Raw genomic sequence first — 20,519 nt, forward strand, 5'->3', positions numbered from 1 at the left:
CAAATTAGCGGATAGAAAGAACTCTACAAAAATCTGAGAATCTTTTTATCTCGTTTTTGGTATTATTTTTGTGATTGGTTATAACATAAGCGATACATCGTTACCGTAGCAGTATGAAGCTACCAATCACACCCTATCGTAACTTTGAAAATTTTTAGCCACTTCTCATTAGATTCTCTGGAAATTAAACCTTGTTTGTTAGAAGAAAACACAGTCGGGAGATAATAAAGTAAAAAACTTAGGTACTTTCATTGCATTCCAAAAAATTATAACTTCTAATTCACATCAAGTAAATGAATAATTCTCATACATAGGGACCACACGCTTTTAAGATTACTTTTAGAGAAACAAAATATTGAAAAGCTTGTGAGTGATGATAATCGATCGGAGATGGGGCAAAAATATGAGAGCGACAAGGAACGTGAGTCACATGGAAAGATCGATCATATTATACAGCAAACAGAAGTCCCCACACCAACATGAATTGGTGTCATATGTATGAATGTGAAGGGCCAAAATCATCAAAAAGAAAGTGTTGTGTCATTGTGGACCTTGATTAAGGGTAAGCTCGTAATTTTTTTTTTCTATTTATATTTTCTTTGGTACCAATTGAATTAATGTTTTCCGAAATCGGCTATGAAATTATTGGCCTCTTTTTTGCCCCACCATAACAATCCAACCACTTTAATTCCTTCTTAGTACAACAACGGCTACTTCACTTTAACATTGTCTAGCCTTTTTCTATTTTAAGTCAAAATCTTGACAATGAACATGACCCCTTTGGAATCCACATTAACCATATTATTATCGTACATATTTTAGGTTGTTAATCATCCCAGCTAATTCGTTCGGATAATATTTAAGAACAAGATGGTTTGCAGTATTGGCATCGTTTCTAGCCACTTGTTTAGGAAACCATTTATTACATATTTACTTATAAGTCAAGTTTTAAACCCAAAATACTTATAATGTGTCCGTCAATATTAAAACATTTCATTTGATAAGTGTCGAAATAATTATTGGTGGTAAACCTTTAGTTAAAAACAAGAGAAATTCATGACGGTTCGACTTGTCTTAGATGTGGAACAGATGAAAAATTGATTAATTATGTGATTTTTAAATGTTCTTATGTCCGTCAGACTTGGACATTAGCACCCATCGGCAATTGATGCATATTATCTGTTTTTTTTTTTTTTTTTTTTGGTAGAAACCATAATAAAAATTAATTGTGATAGCTGAAATTTTAACCCGTAAACTACACTACAAGAGGTATTGGATACTTGAGAACTACAAAATCACACAAAAAGTTTGGGAGAGAAAATATTTACTAAAAAAGAAAGATTGTTTTGTTTGTGGTTTTTCTAAACAAAGACATAAGTAAAATATAAGTGAATGAAAGCAAGCAACAACTATAGTAAATAGTGTGCAGATAAGAATTAAAGGCATTCGTTCACAGGAAATTTCACATGGACTCAAATCAAAATTATCAAATTAACATTCTCTCTATTCTCTAAAATCAAAAGGAACCTTAATTTTAATTTTCATTGGCTAAAGAAAAAAATGATTAATAAAGTTTTGTTTAAAGATTTTCACATACATTTTTTGAGGTAAAGTCTCCTAACTAGGCCATAATGATGAAGTCTAATCTACCAATAATAGCAAAGAAAATAAAGAATCTAACAACATTTGGACTTAGACGTCAACATCTAACCACTAGTATAACCTAATCAAGCATAACCCATAAAAAAAGAAAAGAATATCCACTCAAATTAAAGACATATAATTAATAAAAAAAATAAGAGAAATGAAAAACATAATTTAATCAAATATGGAGGGATGAAAAATCGTTCACTATTGCATCAAGGTAAGATGTTGATCTTCATTAAAAAGGTTTGGAAAAAAGTATTTAGATCTAGAAACATACTTACAGAGAATAAAGCATTGTTTTAGAAGTTCTAAAACTTGCTTAAATAGTAAAGAAATTTAGATCGGCTAGACCCATAAAAAAAATCGGGCTAGATCTTGGGTAAACAAGGAAGAATTTGGAGGGGGTAAACCTAAACTGGCAAACCAAGAATTTTTTTTAAAAAAAAAATTGTAATACCAATGCATAGATTTTTCCCGTAACTTATGCTAATATAACAGTTAAGCGTAAAGTGGAATTTTTTTTATGATAGATTAACTACTATAAAATGATATTCATTTTCCAGAAAATGAGATCAAACACAGAGATATATCTTGTGATGATCTCCATGACTAACGATAAGTATTTTGAACTATATATTTAAAGTAGTACACTTGAGTGTTAAATAAAGATGGAGCTCACATGTTTAGAACTTCAGAGCATGCATAGGATCCTACAAACAATGGTGACGAACACTTCACAAATGATATCCGAGCTGAACTCATAAGAGTGTGAAGGGATATGGACATTTGTTCGAAATGAGGATATTTCGTTATATGTCTGGTGGTAATACCCTGAAAATAGTTGTGCATGTGGAGAAGCTTAATTTTTTTTTTTTTTAATTGTTTGTATCTTCTTGTAGCTCATGCCGAAAGAACTTTTATGAGTGATTTTAGGATGTGTGCTGCAACCACACTGTTGTCTCGAAAGATTTTGATATTTTTTATTTCGATGTATTTATTCTCCATCGATTTCTTTCAAATATGTCTAAAAACAAGCGTATAAAAACATATCAAATATATGCATAAACAAACATAATACTAATATCGCTATTAGGAATATAGAATGATATTATTATCCTTGCTGGATTTTTTTTGACAACATTCTTAAGTCAACTATTTTTTGCAAACGACATTTTTGCATGTTGGTTAGAATTATTTTTTCGCACCTAAAAAATAAGCAAATATCCAACTAATAGCTATCTTTTGCTTTGTTTTTTCAGTCTCTTATGTTCATATTTACTTAATACTCATTTCTTTTGAGGAAGAGTGTCAATCCGAACAAAATTAAGAAACATATACTAATTACAAGAATTACTAAATTACATGTTTTATTTGATTAACAATTTTTTTGTATGAGCAAGATACATATGAGTTTAAACTTAGACGGTGTCACATCTGCACTAGTACAAACCATTAAACTACGTAAATTTTTGGTCAATTAAAACGTATATAGTAAGTTAGTAATATATACATACAAATATGACCACAATCATAATACTACTAATTAACTGGTGATGATATAAATTCAATATGTGTATTAGTAATATGGTGTGAAAATCTACATTAGAAATGTGAAACGTGCAATGACATTTGTTTACAACAAAAAAAAATACTTTTAAACGTTATTCTATATGAAATGGTGGAATTGGTAAAAAGAGGTTTCATAATATTACCAAAAGATTATTCACCCGATAACATAGAAACAGAATTCTAAAAAAGATGTCCCTGACATTTATAGTTTATAAATATATTTCCATATGTACTTAATGTAAGATGATAAAAAAGTTTGAACAATAATCACAACACAACACACAAAAGGTAAATCTCCTAATCATCAAAAATATAAAATGAAATGAAGGTCTTTGTAGTTGAAAAACAGGGTGGTGGTTGGCTTTAGAAATTGGACTTTTTAACCTAAATTGTTTTTTAACTCTACAATACAACTTCCAAATCATAGCTGCTTGATTACAATTCAACTTTCAATATTGATATAGAAATCTCACAAATCACAAAATAATAAAAAATTAATTGTTTTAATTTCTAATCAAAAAAAATAGTGATATACTATAGATTTCGAATATCTCGTTCAAATAATGATGTCAGATTGTCAGGTTTACATCAATCAAACTGAATTTTCTCGAGAAGAATATTTTGAAAATAAAAAAAAATTATTCGAATAAAAAGAAGAGAAAGGAATCTATTATTTACAGTATATTATATAAATAGGAAAATAAAATATGTAAATAAATTTCCTTTTATAAATGCTTTAGATTGCGGTTGTACCACGGCTCTGCTCTTGCTTTTAAGAACTTGCCGGTACTAAATTTCATATACTCCAATTAAAAGCTTGCTCGAAACCCCAAAATATTTTTTTTATTTTTCTATAAAATAATAATCATACATTAAAAAAAATCATATCATTATTTAAAAAAAGAATTTTATTTTTCTTTCTTCTTCTTCAATTATTATGACACTCCCGTGTTCCTAATCTCTTCTCATATTCTTCTCTTTCTTCTCAGCTTACAAAATCTTGAAAATCTTTTTAAACCATAAATTTATTCAAGAACTCAATTTTAATGAAGAGAGAGCACAACCACCGTGAATCCTCCACCGGAGAAGGTGGTAGCTCTTCAATGACGACGGTGATTAAGGAAGAAGCTGCCGGAGTTGACGAGCTTTTGGTGGTTTTAGGTTACAAAGTTCGATCTTCCGACATGGCTGACGTGGCACACAAGCTTGAACAGTTAGAGATGGTTCTTGGAGATGGAATCTCGAATCTTTCTGACGAAACTGTTCATTACAATCCTTCTGATCTCTCTGGTTGGGTCGAAAGCATGCTGTCGGATCTTGACCCGGCCCGGAATCAAGAAAAACCCGACTCGGAGTATGACCTTAGAGCTATTCCTGGCTCTGCTGTGTATCCACGTGAAGAGCACGTGACTCGTCGGAACAAGAGGACGAGAATTGAATCGGAGTTATCGTCCACGCGCTCCGTGGTGGTTTTGGATTCTCAAGAAACTGGAGTGCGTTTAGTCCACGCGCTTTTAGCTTGTGCTGAAGCTGTTCAACAGACCAATTTGAAGTTAGCAGACGCGCTCGTGAAGCACGTGGGTTTACTCGCGTCGTCTCAAGCTGGTGCTATGAGGAAGGTCGCGACTTATTTCGCTGAAGGGCTTGCGAGGAGGATTTACCGGATTTACCCTCGAGATGACGTGGCTTTGTCGTCGTTTTCGGACACTCTTCAGATTCATTTCTATGAGTCTTGTCCGTATCTCAAGTTTGCGCATTTTACGGCGAATCAAGCGATACTTGAGGCTTTTGCTACGGCGGAGAAGGTTCATGTTATTGATTTAGGACTTAATCATGGTTTACAATGGCCGGCTTTGATTCAAGCTCTTGCTCTTCGTCCTAATGGTCCACCGGATTTTCGGTTAACCGGGATCGGTTCTTCGTTAACCGATATTCAAGAAGTTGGTTGGAAACTTGGTCAGCTTGCGAGTACTATTGGTGTGAATTTCGAGTTTAAGAGCATTGCTTTGAATCATTTGTCTGATCTTAAACCGGAAATGCTAGACATTAGACCCGGTTCAGAATCAGTGGCGGTTAACTCGGTTTTTGAGCTTCATCGCCTCTTAGCCCATCCTGGTTCGATCGATAAGTTTCTATCGACGATTAAGTCAATCCGACCAAACATCATGACTGTGGTCGAGCAAGAAGCGAACCACAATGGCGCCAATTTTCTCGACCGGTTCACGGAATCACTACATTACTACTCGAGCTTATTCGACTCGCTCGAGGGCCCGCCAAGCCAAGACCGAGTGATGTCGGAGTTATTCCTAGGAAGGCAGATACTGAACCTAGTGGCATGCGAAGGGGAAGACCGGGTTGAGAGACACGAGACGCTTAATCAATGGAGAAACCGGTTCGGTTCAAGAGGATTTAAACCGGTTAATATCGGTTCGAACGCGTATAAGCAAGCGAGCATGTTGTTGGCACTTTATGCCGGAGCTGATGGGTATAATGTTGAGGAGGATGAAGGTTGTTTGTTGCTAGGATGGCAAACGCGACCGCTTATTGCTACATCTGCTTGGCGAATCAATCTTGTGGAATAAAATAAATAATGGGAAAGTGAAAATGTGTTATACTTAATGCATTGCTTATAAAAAAAAGTCCACGTTATCCAAATTTTCATGAATTCTAAATTTTGTGCAATTGTCACGAGATTTTGACCTCGCATAAATAGACTATTGTCTCTTTGAGGTCAGGCCAATGAAATCAGTTTAATTGTGTCACTTGTTCCTCATTCTAAAGATAAAAAAGGGATGTAATTTTCAAAATCAGTAATGAGATGTAATTTTCAATAAGTGATCTACTAAATTAGATAAATTAATTTACGAAAAAACTCTAGTTTAGTTCTGAGTTTGATATATTGGAAATCAATGGTTTTAAGGCATGTAATTTTTTTACTTATATTTGGAAGAAAAGAAGAAAAAAACTATAGTGGTTTTTTTATTTTTTTGTGCAACAAAACTATAGTGGTATAATATGTGAATTATCTTTTATTTCGAGCGTATAAGATGTGAATTTGATCAATAGTATCTTTTTTTTTGGGTCGGGAGATCAGTATCCTTAGACCTTAGTGCATGATCTTCACACAAGATCTATTAATTAGTGAACAATTAATATTAATCATTCCGATGGATTTCTAAGAGTATGTATATCATATTTCATCTTCTTTAGGAAGATTAATTTAGTTGTACGTACAAAATACCAAACATATGATATATATATGGTGATAAATATGGATTAATGTTTCATGAGATGAACCAGTCATCAAGTTCTTTTGAGAACAATGCTAAGAGCCTAAGACCAATGACTTTTAAATTTGATTGGTTAAAGGGTCATTATCTCTCTAATTAAGGAGCACAGTGGTGTGTTTAAAATGTACTTGTGCTCTTTTTGACGTTGATATAAGTATCACCCACCGCCAAATCATACATGAGCATTCTTGTTATAGCATGTTAACATCATTTTAAGAAAATGAATTTCGTAAAAAAAAAATTTAAGAGAAGAAAATGATACCTTTGTTAAAGCCTTAAGGGTTAGACTAATTGAGAAAAATAAACGCTCTATTAGTAAGTATGACTAATAACACTAAGGGTCTGACTGGTTTAAACGCAGCGGTTGTGGTTGTGGTTGCGGGAGTTTGCGGAAGCGGGCGGTTGCGGTTTCAAGCGTTACCAAGCGTTTTGAACGACTGGTTTAGCGTTTGAAAATGGATGCGTTTGCGGAAGTTTTGTGACTGGTAAACCAGCGGGTGCGGTAGCAGTTAAATAAAAAGTGACTAAAAAAATAAAAAATATTACAAAAAAAAAGAAATAAAAACACCAATATATTATTATGATAATATTAGAAAAATTGAACATGCTTAATAATTAAAACCATAAATAAAGTACTAAATAATTATTCAAAAATAAAGAAATTTTATAATAAGATAGTACTTTATGCTGGGTCGTTAACACCAAAAATTGTATCAAGTAATGGGACAAACTGTAAATAACGTTGAATTCAATCAAAAAGCAAGTAATTTTCTATTCGAGAAAACAAATCGAAACATATATTCAATCAAAAAGAAAAGCAATATATAATGAAAGAAAAAAATATTCAAATTGATTTTCATCAGTTTGGGTGGAAGACATTGAGAAAATAAAGTTTTAGAATACTGATTAGGGTTTCTGATGAGAACGTGATACAAAGATGAAAGATATATATAAGATTAATATATTTTATAATAATTATAAGTAAACGTTTGATTTTTTTTTTTTTTTTTTTTAAAATCCAACCGCTACCGCCCGCAACCGCAAACGCTTGCGGGAAGGAGCTTTTGAAATTCAGCGATTTCGAGCGGTTTGAAGCGGTACGGAGCGGTTTCTATGATTGGTACCAACCGCTAACAACCGTAACCGACCGCTAGCAACCGCTAGGAGGGTGCTAGCGGGAGAACCAATCAAGCCCTAAAACCAGTGTTAATACATAAGACTAAATTTTTTATTTTGTTCAATTTGGTAGGTAACATTTTTTATAATCAATCTAACAACTACCAATTTTATTATTTTGAGACGGAAATATGCAAGAATTAACAGAATTATACCGTTCACAAGTGAAATTTTTTTTTGTCTGCAGTCCGCAGAGATTGTTCAAAACATAAATTTGTCAAAATTATTAGAAACTTGTGAAAGTTTAGTTTACATACATATATATAATTTGGGAAACTAATATAATTTATGATAAATTTGAATAATTTTTCAAAAACTTTTACAAGTTTCGTTCTAAAACTTGTGAAAGTTTCACTGTCACTAGTGCCAACGCAATTGATGATGGCTTCCGATGATATGTTTTTCATCAAATTTTTATAAATAGTTAGTTTCAAAACCCTTAAAAAAAAAACTTACTTAACATATATGTTCTTAGAAACGAGATTTTGATGGGCATCATTCTTCGACGCTACCAACATTTTAAAATTTTGTTTCGTCGTCGAAAGTAGTTTTTTACTCCTACTTCTATTTTTAAAAATGAAAATAAGGAGAAAAGAGAATGATGCATTCTGGATTTGTTTAAATTGTTTGGAATAAGTTTGATTAAATTTTGAAGCTCAGGCCCAATAAGAGAAGTTTGTGGCCTTTAAACCCCTGAGTGTCTCGTGTGTGTGTATATATCTCCTTGTTCGTGCCGCAAGAGAAAAGTTAAAGAATCGAGAGCCCTATTGAGCAGCGATCACCGTGGCCGTTGTTAACTTTTGTAGTTTTCGCCGAACGAACCCGAGAAGGAGAAACCGGTTCCAACGCACTTTATCCTAACCGTTAAGATAAAAGGTAATCCCTACTTGATAAGTCTTGTTGCTTGTCCTACAAGTTTCCAGATTTGGTTTTGTGTTTTGCAATTTTTCCAGAAGCCCTAAGTTTGGTTATGTATATGTGTCTTTTGCTGCAAGTTTCTAGACGTCAATCACCACCCGCTTTGACCGTTTCCAGCTGCTTTGAGCCAAAAATTAAGGTAAGGCCAGTTATGTGGATACGCTCTATTGTTCTTTGGTTCTTACGCTTCACAACGCTTAAAAATAAATATGTTCGTTTAAGTTAGACTTGGTGATGCTTGATAAGAATTGATTGATAATATTGATGATTGTTTGAGTAAATACTGTTGATCATCAATAATGCTAAACCGAAATCCCGTCGCATTAGCCACTACTCACTAGGCACAAAACCAGTCTCATGCTCGTCCAAATTTCATGCACGTAACTAATCTGAAACTCGTCTGATCACTATGAGGCACAAAACCAATTCCAAGCTCATCCAACAACTCATCTTATATCATATCATTATATATCATCTCATATATTAAAAATCACATGCATAATCAATCTTCTGTTATATATCAAGTCATTCTACTATGCATCATATAACTGGAACCACTAGTAAGAGAAGATGGTATAAAGATCCGACGTCCTTGATCGTTGAGATAACAATCGCCAAGTTCAGTAAGTTTTTCTTATTTGCTCGTAGTTTTCACACTTTGAATTTTTTTGGTTAAACCAGATATAACGTAACTGATTGGTCTCAATCATCGTGTATGTATCGACCAAAGAAATAGACTTCCAGACATAGGAATGACCAGAGACTCATTGTACCTCTCGTCTGTATACGATAGGCAAAAATCTCACGCATCGTTACATTTTTCTTTTTTCTTCCACCCAAATCAACAAAGCCAATGTTGATACCCAATCTGAAACCATCCTCTCCATAGGGGAACATCAATGGATACTGCAATGGCAAATAAGCTGGATGCAATTCTCTTATTTTATGCAATTTACCAGTTCTCGCATGAAGGATGATATCACGGGTGTTATCACCGTTAAAAAAGTTACTAGGTATCAGAGCACCAATAAATTGTATAGAATAAGCAAATTGCATCCAACCTATTTGTCATCGCATTATTCATTGTTGTTCCCCTATGGAGAGGATGATTTCTGATTGGTATCGACAATTGCTTTGCTGGTTTGTGTGGAAGAAAAAGGAAAAATGTAACGATACTTGAGTTTTTTTACCTATCGTATACGGACGAGGTACAATGAGTCTCCGGTCATTCCTATGTTAGGAATGCTATTTTAGCAATTTCTGTTCGATACGTACATGATGATCGAAACCAATCAGTTACGTTATATCTGGTTTAATTAACCACAAAAATTTAAGGTGTAAAAACTGAGCGGATAAGGAAAACTGCTGAACTTGGCGATCGTTATCTCAACAATCAAGGGTGTCGAATTTTCATACCATCTTCTTTTACTGGTGGGTCCTGTTATATGAATATGGTGAAACATTATCGCGCCACAAGGCTTAGCCGTCTAATCCACCACCCATCACCAACTGGGCATTTGTTCGTCATCGTCTTTCACTTCATTCACCCGAACCCCAAATCCATTGCCACTAGTTTATTTAAATAAGGAAAACCTAACGTAATTATGTCATCATCTTTTGCAAGTCTCTGTTTTTTTCCTATTTGGATCCTTAGCTTAAATCTGAATTTGAGGTGAAGATGAAGATAAAATACAGATATAGTCTCCTTGCATGAAGGCCTTCCAAGTCTTCACTTTGAAAGGCGAAGAAGGTGGCACAGTTAGAGACAGCAAAGACCACGTAGTACAATGTAGAGATGGATGTGAAGATGAGGGAGAAGGGCCTATTTTAACCTGTACAATTTTTATTGTACCTTTTTAAACACCAATTTTGATACCGTGTCGATTTAAACCTCAACAATTTTTTTTCAAATAAACTTACAAGAACTACGAAACTTTAGCCGAAATCAATATTGATCAAAATGGTAAGCATAAACTGTACACGTGCCATCTGACTCAGCATGGTTAAGTAACACATTGTCAGGCAATGTTGATTTCGGATAAAATTTGGATGTTCATGTATTTTATTTGAAATAAAGTTTTATTTAGATTAAAATCGGAACGATAGCAAAGTTCGTGTATAGAAAAAGCACGATGAAAATTGTACATGTTGAAAGAGACCCTTCTTCCTTGAAGATAATGGCGAAGAAAACAAACTAGAAAGCTAAGACGATAGTGACACAACATAACAGAAGATGCCGAGGACTCTGGTGAGGACAGTAGATACAGTGGTGGATCATATAACAGCATCTCAGAAGCTTGAAACAATGGTGGATATGATGCCTGATAGGAAGAAGATAAGCAAGAGATGATGGTTAATATCTACGTTGCTATCATTATGGAATAAATGATCAATCCATCACTAAGACAATTATTATAAATTTGATTTGATTTTTTTCTTTTTGAGTTCTTCATATTGCTACAACATTTGAAGAGAAGGGTTTTCTTCGGATCTTGAAACACCAACACTTTCCAAATGCACTGTTCATGGAAGACTACATTTTTTTTCTTCGGGTAAGGAAGATGAGATTACTTTGATGGTTCGTGAAGTCATAGAAATAGCTTATAATCTCTACATTCAGAATCAGAGTCTCTCATTTTGACGATGTCGAGCGTTTTTAAACGTAAGATAGATCTTACTCTTCTTTGAGACAGATTACATAGAGCCGATCAAGATGACCAAAGATATTTTGCAACAGCATTCTTTTTCATCTTTCTTAATATAATTTTAGTAATCATAGGAACAATTTTTTTCTATTTTTCTTTAGTTGTATATCTTGCACCAAAGGAATAAAAGCCAATTGATGTTTTTCTCTTATATATGGATTCAAAAGCGGTTCTAGATGTCTCTATACCTCCAGATCATTTAGTTTTAATAAACGAGGGTGTATTTAGTTCAATATAGTATTGATTTTTAGTAGACAGTATCAACTAATAATTTTTAAAAATCTCTGATTGAATAACATACAATTTACTATAATAAAGAATATTTGATTGAATTTGACTCTGCTTTTCTTTTGCATTATTTTAATCTTATAATATTATCTAAACACATTTTTTACGATAATTTAATTCATCATTTTAATACCTTTTTATGAACTAATGACGCGTAAAAAAAGACTAATGACGCGTCGAATCCGCGTTACGTATTAAAAGCTGCTAGTACATGAAGTCAATGTAGGAAAAAGATATAACGCCTTCTATGGTATTGACTTTGGCAAATTTAAGTTTTTAGGCTTTTATTTCGGACCATTTAAAGAAAGCAATATCTAGAAATGGAATATAATTTTACATTTTCTTAAATACGACACGAGTCATTTAGGAAAGAAACACGAGACTTTTTCTCTTATGTTTTGACTGAATTTTGAGGTCCTTAACACTTCAGAGGTTAAAATGTCACTTAATCACAAAAAAATTTCCTACAAACCAAATTTTCTTTGATCTATTTTTTTTTTTTTTTTGCATTTGAAGAAAAAGCCCAAAAGTTTACTCGGAAAGCAAATTCCTTTGATCTAAAGAAAGAGAGAAAATGGAGAATATGTTAGGTCTTCTAAGACTTCATGTGATTAGAGGTGTTAATCTTGCCATTAGAGATTCTCATAGCAGCGATCCTTACGTCATTGTCCGTATGGGCAAACAGGTAACCCAAAATTTCATCGTTTTTCTTCCAATTTAGGCTTCCATTTTCGAGTTCTTGATCGAGTTTTTTTTTTTTGGTTAAAGTAGTTTTGATCAAAAAAAATTATAGGTTAAAGTAGTTTTGATCGAGTTTCTCAAGTAATTGTTATCAATAGCTTCTTGATCTTCCCTAGTCTCCATTGTTTTTAATGAATGGATATTTGGTTATGAATCTGGTTTTGCTTCTTAGAGATTCTGATGTATTTATTGAATGAAATAATTATGGTCTTTTTTTTTACAGAATTAGATGATTTTCACCCAAAAGTTTTGGCTGAATTGGTCCTTTGAAACTTAGTAGGACAATGTTAGTTGTGAATTTGTAACATGTCCATTATAATCACATACTATAAACTTTCAATTATAGGATACTAAGAACTTCCTAGAAATTAATGTATCAATAAAAAAAATAAAGTGAGCGAAAAGACAGGCATTAATTCACCAAGTTTTTGATATGGTTATGAATCTGAACAAAGTTATTTCTCTTCTTTGACGCAGAAGTTACGAACCCGTGTGATGAAAAAGAATTTAAATCCGGAATGGAACGAAGACTTGACACTTTCTGTTACTGATCCAACTCTTCCTGTCAAAATCGTAAGTGATTCTTCATTACAACAACTTGCTCTTTCTCAGTTAAAAACGTATTAAACACGATAAACTAGACCGTAGTAGATTCTTGATTTTTTAATTTTGAAACAGAACAACACAACAAGAAAGTGGGTGTTTGTTTTTGTTGTGATGATATAGATGGTGTACGATAGAGACTGGTTCTCAAGGGATGATAAGATGGGAGATGCGGTTTTCCACATTGATCCGTTCCTCGAAGCCATCAGAATCCAAAATCAGCTCGGAGGACTTCCCGATGGGACCGTCATAATGAAGATACAAGCAAGCAGGCAGAACTGTTTGTCAGAAGAGAGCAAGATTGTGTGGCACAAAGGAAAAAAGATTGTCCAAAATATGTTTCTTAGGCTCCAGAACGTTGAGCGCGGGGAGGTCGAGTTGCAGCTTGAGTGGATCGATGTCTCGGACCATATAAGTATATAGGAGAGGCTGAGGGTGTTGCTTACTAGATCCATTTTTGTACTACATGAAGTTCGTTGGAAAAATTATACTACTTATGCTATATTGAGAGTAAATAAAATCGATTTTTTTTTTTTTGTTTTGAAATGTTAAATTTATTTCTCATAGAAAAAAGTTCTACTTACAAGAAAATGAAAATAAAATTTGTCGCAAATTGAAAAGAAAGTAGAGTGGTCGAAACTTGAGGGTGGTGGCTTCACGAGAGAGCTCTTGCAAACAAGCCAAGCTTGCATTGTAGTAAATATTTTAATAACTTAGTGTTTTTACTCAATAATAATGGTTTTTCAAAATATCTTAGTAGTTACCGATACATCTAAATTTGTAAGATAGTCTTAATTATCCAAACCAAATATATTTTGGCATAAGAAAAAATTGAAATGTGGATATCAAACATGCACGTCACTTCCTTAACCCCTCACATGTGTAATAGTGTAAATGTGTGTGTAATAGAGTAACCTCGCGAGGTTACTCTCTATATATATGTCTGACAAAGGATTCGATGAGTCACAACATACTCTTCTTAGATAATTTTTAAATTTTATAACTATTTGGTTAGATAATTTTAATATTTCTCTTTGCTCCAGGAGGGTTCGTCCAGAGGGTTGACAAAAGGTGCATGGACTTCTGAAGAAGATAGTCGTTTGAGGCAATGCATTGATACTTATGGAGAAGGCAAATGGAATCTAGTTCCTTTACGTGCTGGTATATTTTATAGAGTAATTACACTACATACCCTAAGACTGAGAAGTATTTAAGTCAAAGGAAAAGTGGCAAACCTGTAAATAAATGATCAACTGAAAAGATGATAAAAAGACTTAGTTATTGGTTTATTAATTTGTAAATCTATATAGAATTTGAAAATTTCTATTAATTATGAAATCAAGATATATGGATTTTGAAATAACATGTGTTTACCCATGGATTTGAATCCTTCTATTTTTCTCTTTCAATTCCATTCAATTCCATTTAAAACATAATTTGGATTCTCAAATCCGAAAACAAATGATTAAACGAATAACATATGATTTTAACTAGTATTTATAAATCATAGAACCAATAACACATGAATTTAATTAGGATTTTAAAATCAATGATTGAATAACAAATGATTTTTGTTTGGATTTCTAATTCCATATAAATCCATGAACCAATAACCCCTAAAATACCCCTAAAATCAAACACTTCCTTCTTTCTTCCTTCTTTCTTTGTTTCTCTTTCCTTTTATTATTTATTTTTTTCTTTTTCTTTTTTCTTTACTTTATGATAACCCCAAACAAATGATTCTTCTTAATTATGAAACTGATTGCATCTAAAATTATGATATTTTGAATTCATTAAACTCGTCGCATTTTTCTGATTAAAATGAACTCAATAAACCTTAAAAAAATTTCGATACAGAGACGTCGTATGTTTGGGTGTCGTTCGTTATTATTGAGCTTCTGTTAGAGATGATTTGAGACACCGTCAACCGACGACGCTAAGAACAAATAACGTTTTTCACTATAGCTACTGGATTATTGTGGGTTATGCTTATTTCTTGATGACTTCAAGAGACAGAGGAAGTTGCTTAAGAGTCATAAGTTTGATGTTGAGAGGTTTAAGGAACTTGAGAATAAGTGGAAGATAATGTCTTGAATCGTGTTGGTGTTGATCTTGATTTGGAGGATTCTTTGCAGAGTTGTCATAGAGATTGATTGGTTTTTTATGATCCAACATCAGTTTCTGGTTTTTCTAACCATTCTCTTTTTGATTATATATCATGATATATAATGATATATCGGGAAATACACATGTGTCTTATTCCAGGGGTAAATTCGTCCGATTTTTTCGAAACCAAAGATTTCTCTCTCTTGTTTTGCAAAGAATAAAAGTTGTGTATGTACAAGCTAATTATTTTTTAAATAATTAGCATACAGCTAATTGACTCTATTTTATATGTATTTATCACTTATATATTGGTATTTCACTGAAATTAATTAACAAGTTGAAAATAAAACCCATTACGCCCGGATTCGATTCCCCTTTGCTACATACTAGTGGTCACCAAGGAATTTACATGCGGACTTGCTCTGACGCCCGAGACCGTTACCTGGCCATGACCTACCCTCGGGTGTGCGTCCGTGCCATAAGGGTTCGGTCTCTAGTCTGGACCACTTCGGTGGGGCCAGGACACTCGGTTATCAAAAAAAAAAAAAAAAAAAAAGAGTTGAAAAAAAAAAATTAGTGAACAAATGGGTGCACAATCATTTTTCATGCTTTGAGGTATGTATAGAATTATAAATTAATTAGATTGGCTTGTTTGATGTGCCGTTTAGTTTCACATATGTGATTTGATCGTCGCACCAGCGCATTAAGCTAAAAATAAACAAACTAAGACTTATGGATATTGATTGGTTATCCCACACCAAAAAAAGTTGTGGTTGCTAGTTTTAAGACCATTCACGGAAATTGTTTTATGCCGTTCTGGCCATTTGTGATCGTTAAATTTCAATAACTCTTTTACAAACGTTTGCAAGCGGTAGTGGATGACTCAAAAAAAAAAATATTATCAAATCTTATATATATTGACGTTAATCCTCAAATAATAATTGTTCTCTTACTTTAATCTTTCAATAAAAAAAATCTTCCAATACGAATAATTATTTGTGTTTCACTATAAAATTTATTAGTTTTAAAATAACTTTCTTGTACTTTTTATGGTTTTCATAATTCATCATGTTCATTTTTTTTATATTTATCATAAAAATATAGTTTTTGGTGTTTTAATATATTTTTATAAGGGAAATTGTTAAAAATACCCCTTTTGGTGTGCCCTTTTTCAAAAATGCCCTTTTTTAAATCTGAAATTTTATAAAGTTTTATTAGGTTTATAAGGTACTTATGGATTGTAACTACTACTTGAAGATTCGATCCAATTATTTATAAGGTTTTATAAGGTGTTTTAAAAGGTTTTACAAGTTATTTTAAAGGATTTTTAAGGTTTTTCAAAGGTTTTACAAGATATTTTAAAGGTTTTTAAAATACATTTATAAGGTATTTATAAAGTATTTATAAGATTTTAGATACATAGAAATGTAGTTTGTGTATGTTTTAATAATATTACATACATATTTGGTTAAATCTTATATTTTTAAGAGCATTTTTATAAGGTTTTTAAAAAAGGGTATTTTTGAAAAGTGGCATTGAAAAAATGGCATTTTTGCAAAAACCCCTTTTTATAATTATATATTATATTTATTTTTGTAATTTTTGGTTTAAACTATGTCGCTTCTGTTGGTCAACCAATCATAAAACTCTAGCAAATGCATATGTTTTTAACATATAAACTAGTCGTTCAAAATGCGTAATAATATTTAAAAACGCAAACTCCCCAACCGTACCTACTGCATTTAAACTAGTCAATGAATACTATGCAAAATTAAATATTACAATGACTTTCTTTATTGATGAGCTTAAACAAAGGTATACTCCCTCTGTTTCGAATTACATTTAAAGTTTTTGCAAAAAATTAATAAAACAATTAAATTATGTTTTACCATTTATTGATATATTCTATAATATTTTTCATTGGTCAGGAAATTAAAATTATAGGAATAAACTGGAATTTTTAATAAACAACTGCATTGAAAACCTAAAACGACATCTATTTTGAAATAGATTTTAAGTTTTAAAACAACAATTAAACTGAAATAGAGGAGTATTATACAAACATATGTGAGGCTTTCGATAGGATTAAGACTCCTACAATGTATATATATATCAAGTGTCAATAGTTCCACTGGTAAAATATCTCAAGCAAAGTTTAGAGGTCGCTGGTTTGAGTGAAACTTGGGAAGAAACCACTTAAAATGCATTGGTCTCTGGCCTCAGAGGATGTATGGGTATAGGCCTAAAACTTCTTAGTAATTCCAAAAAAAAATATATGTATAGAAATTGGCTTTATCTAGAAAATTTAATTATATAGATATCTTACTCCCCCGTTTTATTATAAGCATCATTTAAGGTTGTTTTAGACGTGTTAGAAAGTAATTCAATTTTTTATTTTACATATTATTAATATTTTATATAATATTTTTTGGTCAATAGGATAAAATTAAAAAAAAAAATTAAAAATATTTTCATTGAAAAATACAATTAACATTTATTTTAAAAAAAATTTAAGAGTATAAAATGACACTTAATATAAAATAGAGAGTATCATATAAGTTTAATGCGTTTATATACAATCTGACATTTAACAAAATTACTATTTATGAAAATTTTGAAATACCTAAATTTTGTAATATCTAAATTAATAAAATTCTATTTATTATGTTTTAAAATTTGCAAATGCATAAACGACTCAAAATAGAAAAAAATAAAAGGGAAAGAAAACAATGATTCTATATGTCTTACCAATCTTAATCTATACAAGACTAATGTAAAAATATAAGCTTTCATTTTAATTAATTTAGGTTTACAGTATTTTTAAACTTGAAATTTTTTGTGGATATAAATATTCAAAATTTTAATTAAAAAGTTGAAAATCTATTTTTGTGAAATAATTTCGAATGATTTGCAAGGAAGGCGTTGGATGCAAATTATCAAAGGTGCATGATGCGTGTGTGTGTATAATCGAATTTCAAATTCCTTGGCTCTTACTTTTGTCTTGTTTCTTTTGTTTTATCGACAACATATAATATGCATAATTAATTTGAATGGTAACACATCTACCATTGAACTATATATCTTAGTCAAAAGAAATTGTTTTAAGTAGTTCAGTTTTATTATTAATAGAATCTAAGAAATCAAATAAACCATTCGTTGAAAAATAAAAACTATTTACCATGGCCATCTCTATATTACAATCACAAACATCAACTATACACATATATTTATTTTGTTAGCGTACATGCACATCGTACGGTCCTAACTCCTAATATAGTCTTATCCGGATGGAGACCATCCCACACGTACGGTGCATATCTTCATTACATATATGTCACAAAGAATTAACATTTTTTTTTTAAAGAACAAACGCATTTTATGGATACTAGTAAGCAAAAAAGAAAAGAAAAATGTCTATAACATGAAAGAAGTTTTATTTACGTTGGTCCTAATATAGTAATATAGGCTTTACTTGTCACTCTATTGGTGTTCATAGTTGACCTCAGGGGAAAGTATACTTCATTAGTTGACCTCAATTATTGGTTATCTAGGGTTAAACCGATGCAGGAAGAGCTGTAGACTAAGATGGGTGAACTACTTGAATCCGAATATCAAAAGAGAAGAATTTGGTTCTGACGAAGTTGATCTTCTCCTTCGCCTTCATAAGCTTCTAGGAAACAGGTTTTCTATTCTTCAGACACAAATTCAAAGGATTTACACAATGTATTAATCCAATACAAAACTAATAACTCGTAGACAAATTGTTCAAATGCATGCTTAGGTGGTCATTGATTGCTGGTAGATTGCCTGGTCGAACCGCTAATGACGTCAAGAATTACTGGAACACAAATTTGGCTAAGAAGCAAGAACCGTGTTACGCAAGCAAAATGAGAAAAAGAGAAATTACTTGCTCACCAACGGCACCGGCCGAAAAACTCAATGTTATAAGGCCTCAACCTCGATCCTTCTCCAGCAATAATGGGTGCAGCTCACTCAACGTCTTGTCAGAAGTTGGCTTTGGCGAAGTAAGCACCAAATATGGTAGTATAATCACATGTAACAAAGGTAAGGAGAAATGTGATAATTTCGTCAACAATCTAATGGATGGAGAGATTATGTGGACGAAGAGTTTGCTGGAAGAGAACCAAGAGGCAGACGCAGTGGGTACCGTAGGTACTACAAGTGACGAGGGAGATAGTTCTTCGACCGACTCAATGTCTTCGACGTTTGAGAACCTTGGGAGTCTGTTCAATGCAGATACAAGAGAGGTTGATTAGGTTATGACTCAGTGATTATGTTAATTTTGATTTAAGGTGCTTTTATTTAACCTTTTTGTTTGATAATATGCAGTCTACATATCCAAGTCAAGACTAATCTCTAACACTTACAACCGCTATGTCAAAAGAGTGGCAAAAGAGAGGATGCATTTTGTTTGGTAATTTTTGTATTTCCTTGTCTTTTTTTGTTTGGCTGCATGTACTTATGATTTTACTATTCATCCTCCCAAATAAATGTATGTGCACCAGTACTCTTGTTTCTTTCTTAACTATTTACATCATACTTTTGTTTGTATTTTACTATTTTGTTTATCAGCCACAATTTAGTTATCTACATCTCAGAAAGTCATAATTTTGTTAATTTATTTTGTTACCCATGTGTTCTATATTTTTTGAATTAAAAAAATAGTCTATTCAAATCCTAAATTCGAAAATCTAACTACTAAATACTAAACCCCAAAATCAGAAAACCTAAATTATGAACCCAAAATCTTAAACCCTAACCCAAAAACTCAAACTCTAAACGTGAAACATATCTTTAATTTCTTTAAATTAAAAGAAACCCCATTTTCGACACAAGAAAGGTAGAAACAAGAAAAAGAATGTGAAACTGTGTGTAATAGACAACATTTTTGTTTAACCAAACTACACAGAAAAAAAACAAAAAAAAAAACTAGATGGATTTCGTATTCTTTATGTAGTGATGTAGCTAGTTTCCATATGTTTTGTTTTTCACTGGAAACATGGCCATTTAGCGTCTCCTTTTGTTTTATTATGGTGGATTTATGTGGTTGATTACGGTTGGAATTATATGTGCATGAGTGTGACGTATACATGTGGCCACTCATATAACCTAGCTCCTAGGTCCTAGGTGGGATAATGGCTTATAGCCTATGTCATATTTGTCGTGGGGTTCGTAGAGTATCGTAGTGCTGTGCACTAGGTATAAGAACATACGCAGTGGGTATTCGTTGGTGGAGTGTGTGTAATTAAATAATCGAAAATAAGGCAAAAGTTGTGTAGGAGTCGGAAGGCGAGTGTAAACATACACTCGGGTGTGAGGGACATGTGTCATTTTGTGGTTGGTTCAGATTTTTGATATTGAAATATTATTACTGCGTGTGGCTTACGCGCGAGCCAAACACATCAGAGTAGTGGATCCCACATTATAGTATAGTTAAATCTAGAACATTATTTTA

General features: G+C 32.4%; 3 protein-coding genes across 3 annotated transcripts; all 3 read left to right on the forward strand.

The window, feature by feature from the left end:
- The first annotated feature begins 4,110 nt into the window (after nt 1–4,110).
- Nucleotides 4,111–6,047, forward strand: LOC9323089 (DELLA protein RGL1). The gene has a single exon (XM_021035392.1). It carries the CDS (start codon nt 4,263–4,265, stop codon nt 5,796–5,798), a length of 1,536 nt encoding a protein of 511 aa, XP_020891051.1. The 5' UTR covers nt 4,111–4,262; the 3' UTR covers nt 5,799–6,047.
- Nucleotides 6,048–11,907: 5,860 nt separating this feature from the next.
- LOC9323090 (protein C2-DOMAIN ABA-RELATED 2) lies at nt 11,908–13,474 on the forward strand. The gene is made up of 3 exons (XM_002886979.2): nt 11,908–12,278; nt 12,812–12,907; nt 13,061–13,474. Exons 1-3 carry the CDS (start codon nt 12,168–12,170, stop codon nt 13,358–13,360), a joined length of 507 nt encoding a protein of 168 aa, XP_002887025.1. The 5' UTR covers nt 11,908–12,167; the 3' UTR covers nt 13,361–13,474.
- A 314-nt stretch (nt 13,475–13,788) lies between these two features.
- LOC9323091 (transcription factor MYB114) lies at nt 13,789–19,320 on the forward strand. Its single transcript, XM_021010048.1, has 4 exons — nt 13,789–13,827; nt 13,981–14,098; nt 18,595–18,724; nt 18,825–19,320. Exons 1-4 carry the CDS (start codon nt 13,789–13,791, stop codon nt 19,318–19,320), a joined length of 783 nt encoding a protein of 260 aa, XP_020865707.1.
- The last annotated feature ends 1,199 nt before the right edge of the window (nt 19,321–20,519 follow it).

The sequence above is a fragment of the Arabidopsis lyrata genome (genome assembly GCF_000004255.2).
Source record: "Arabidopsis lyrata subsp. lyrata unplaced genomic scaffold ARALYscaffold_2, whole genome shotgun sequence".
NCBI classification, from domain to species: Eukaryota; Viridiplantae; Streptophyta; class Magnoliopsida; order Brassicales; family Brassicaceae; genus Arabidopsis; species Arabidopsis lyrata.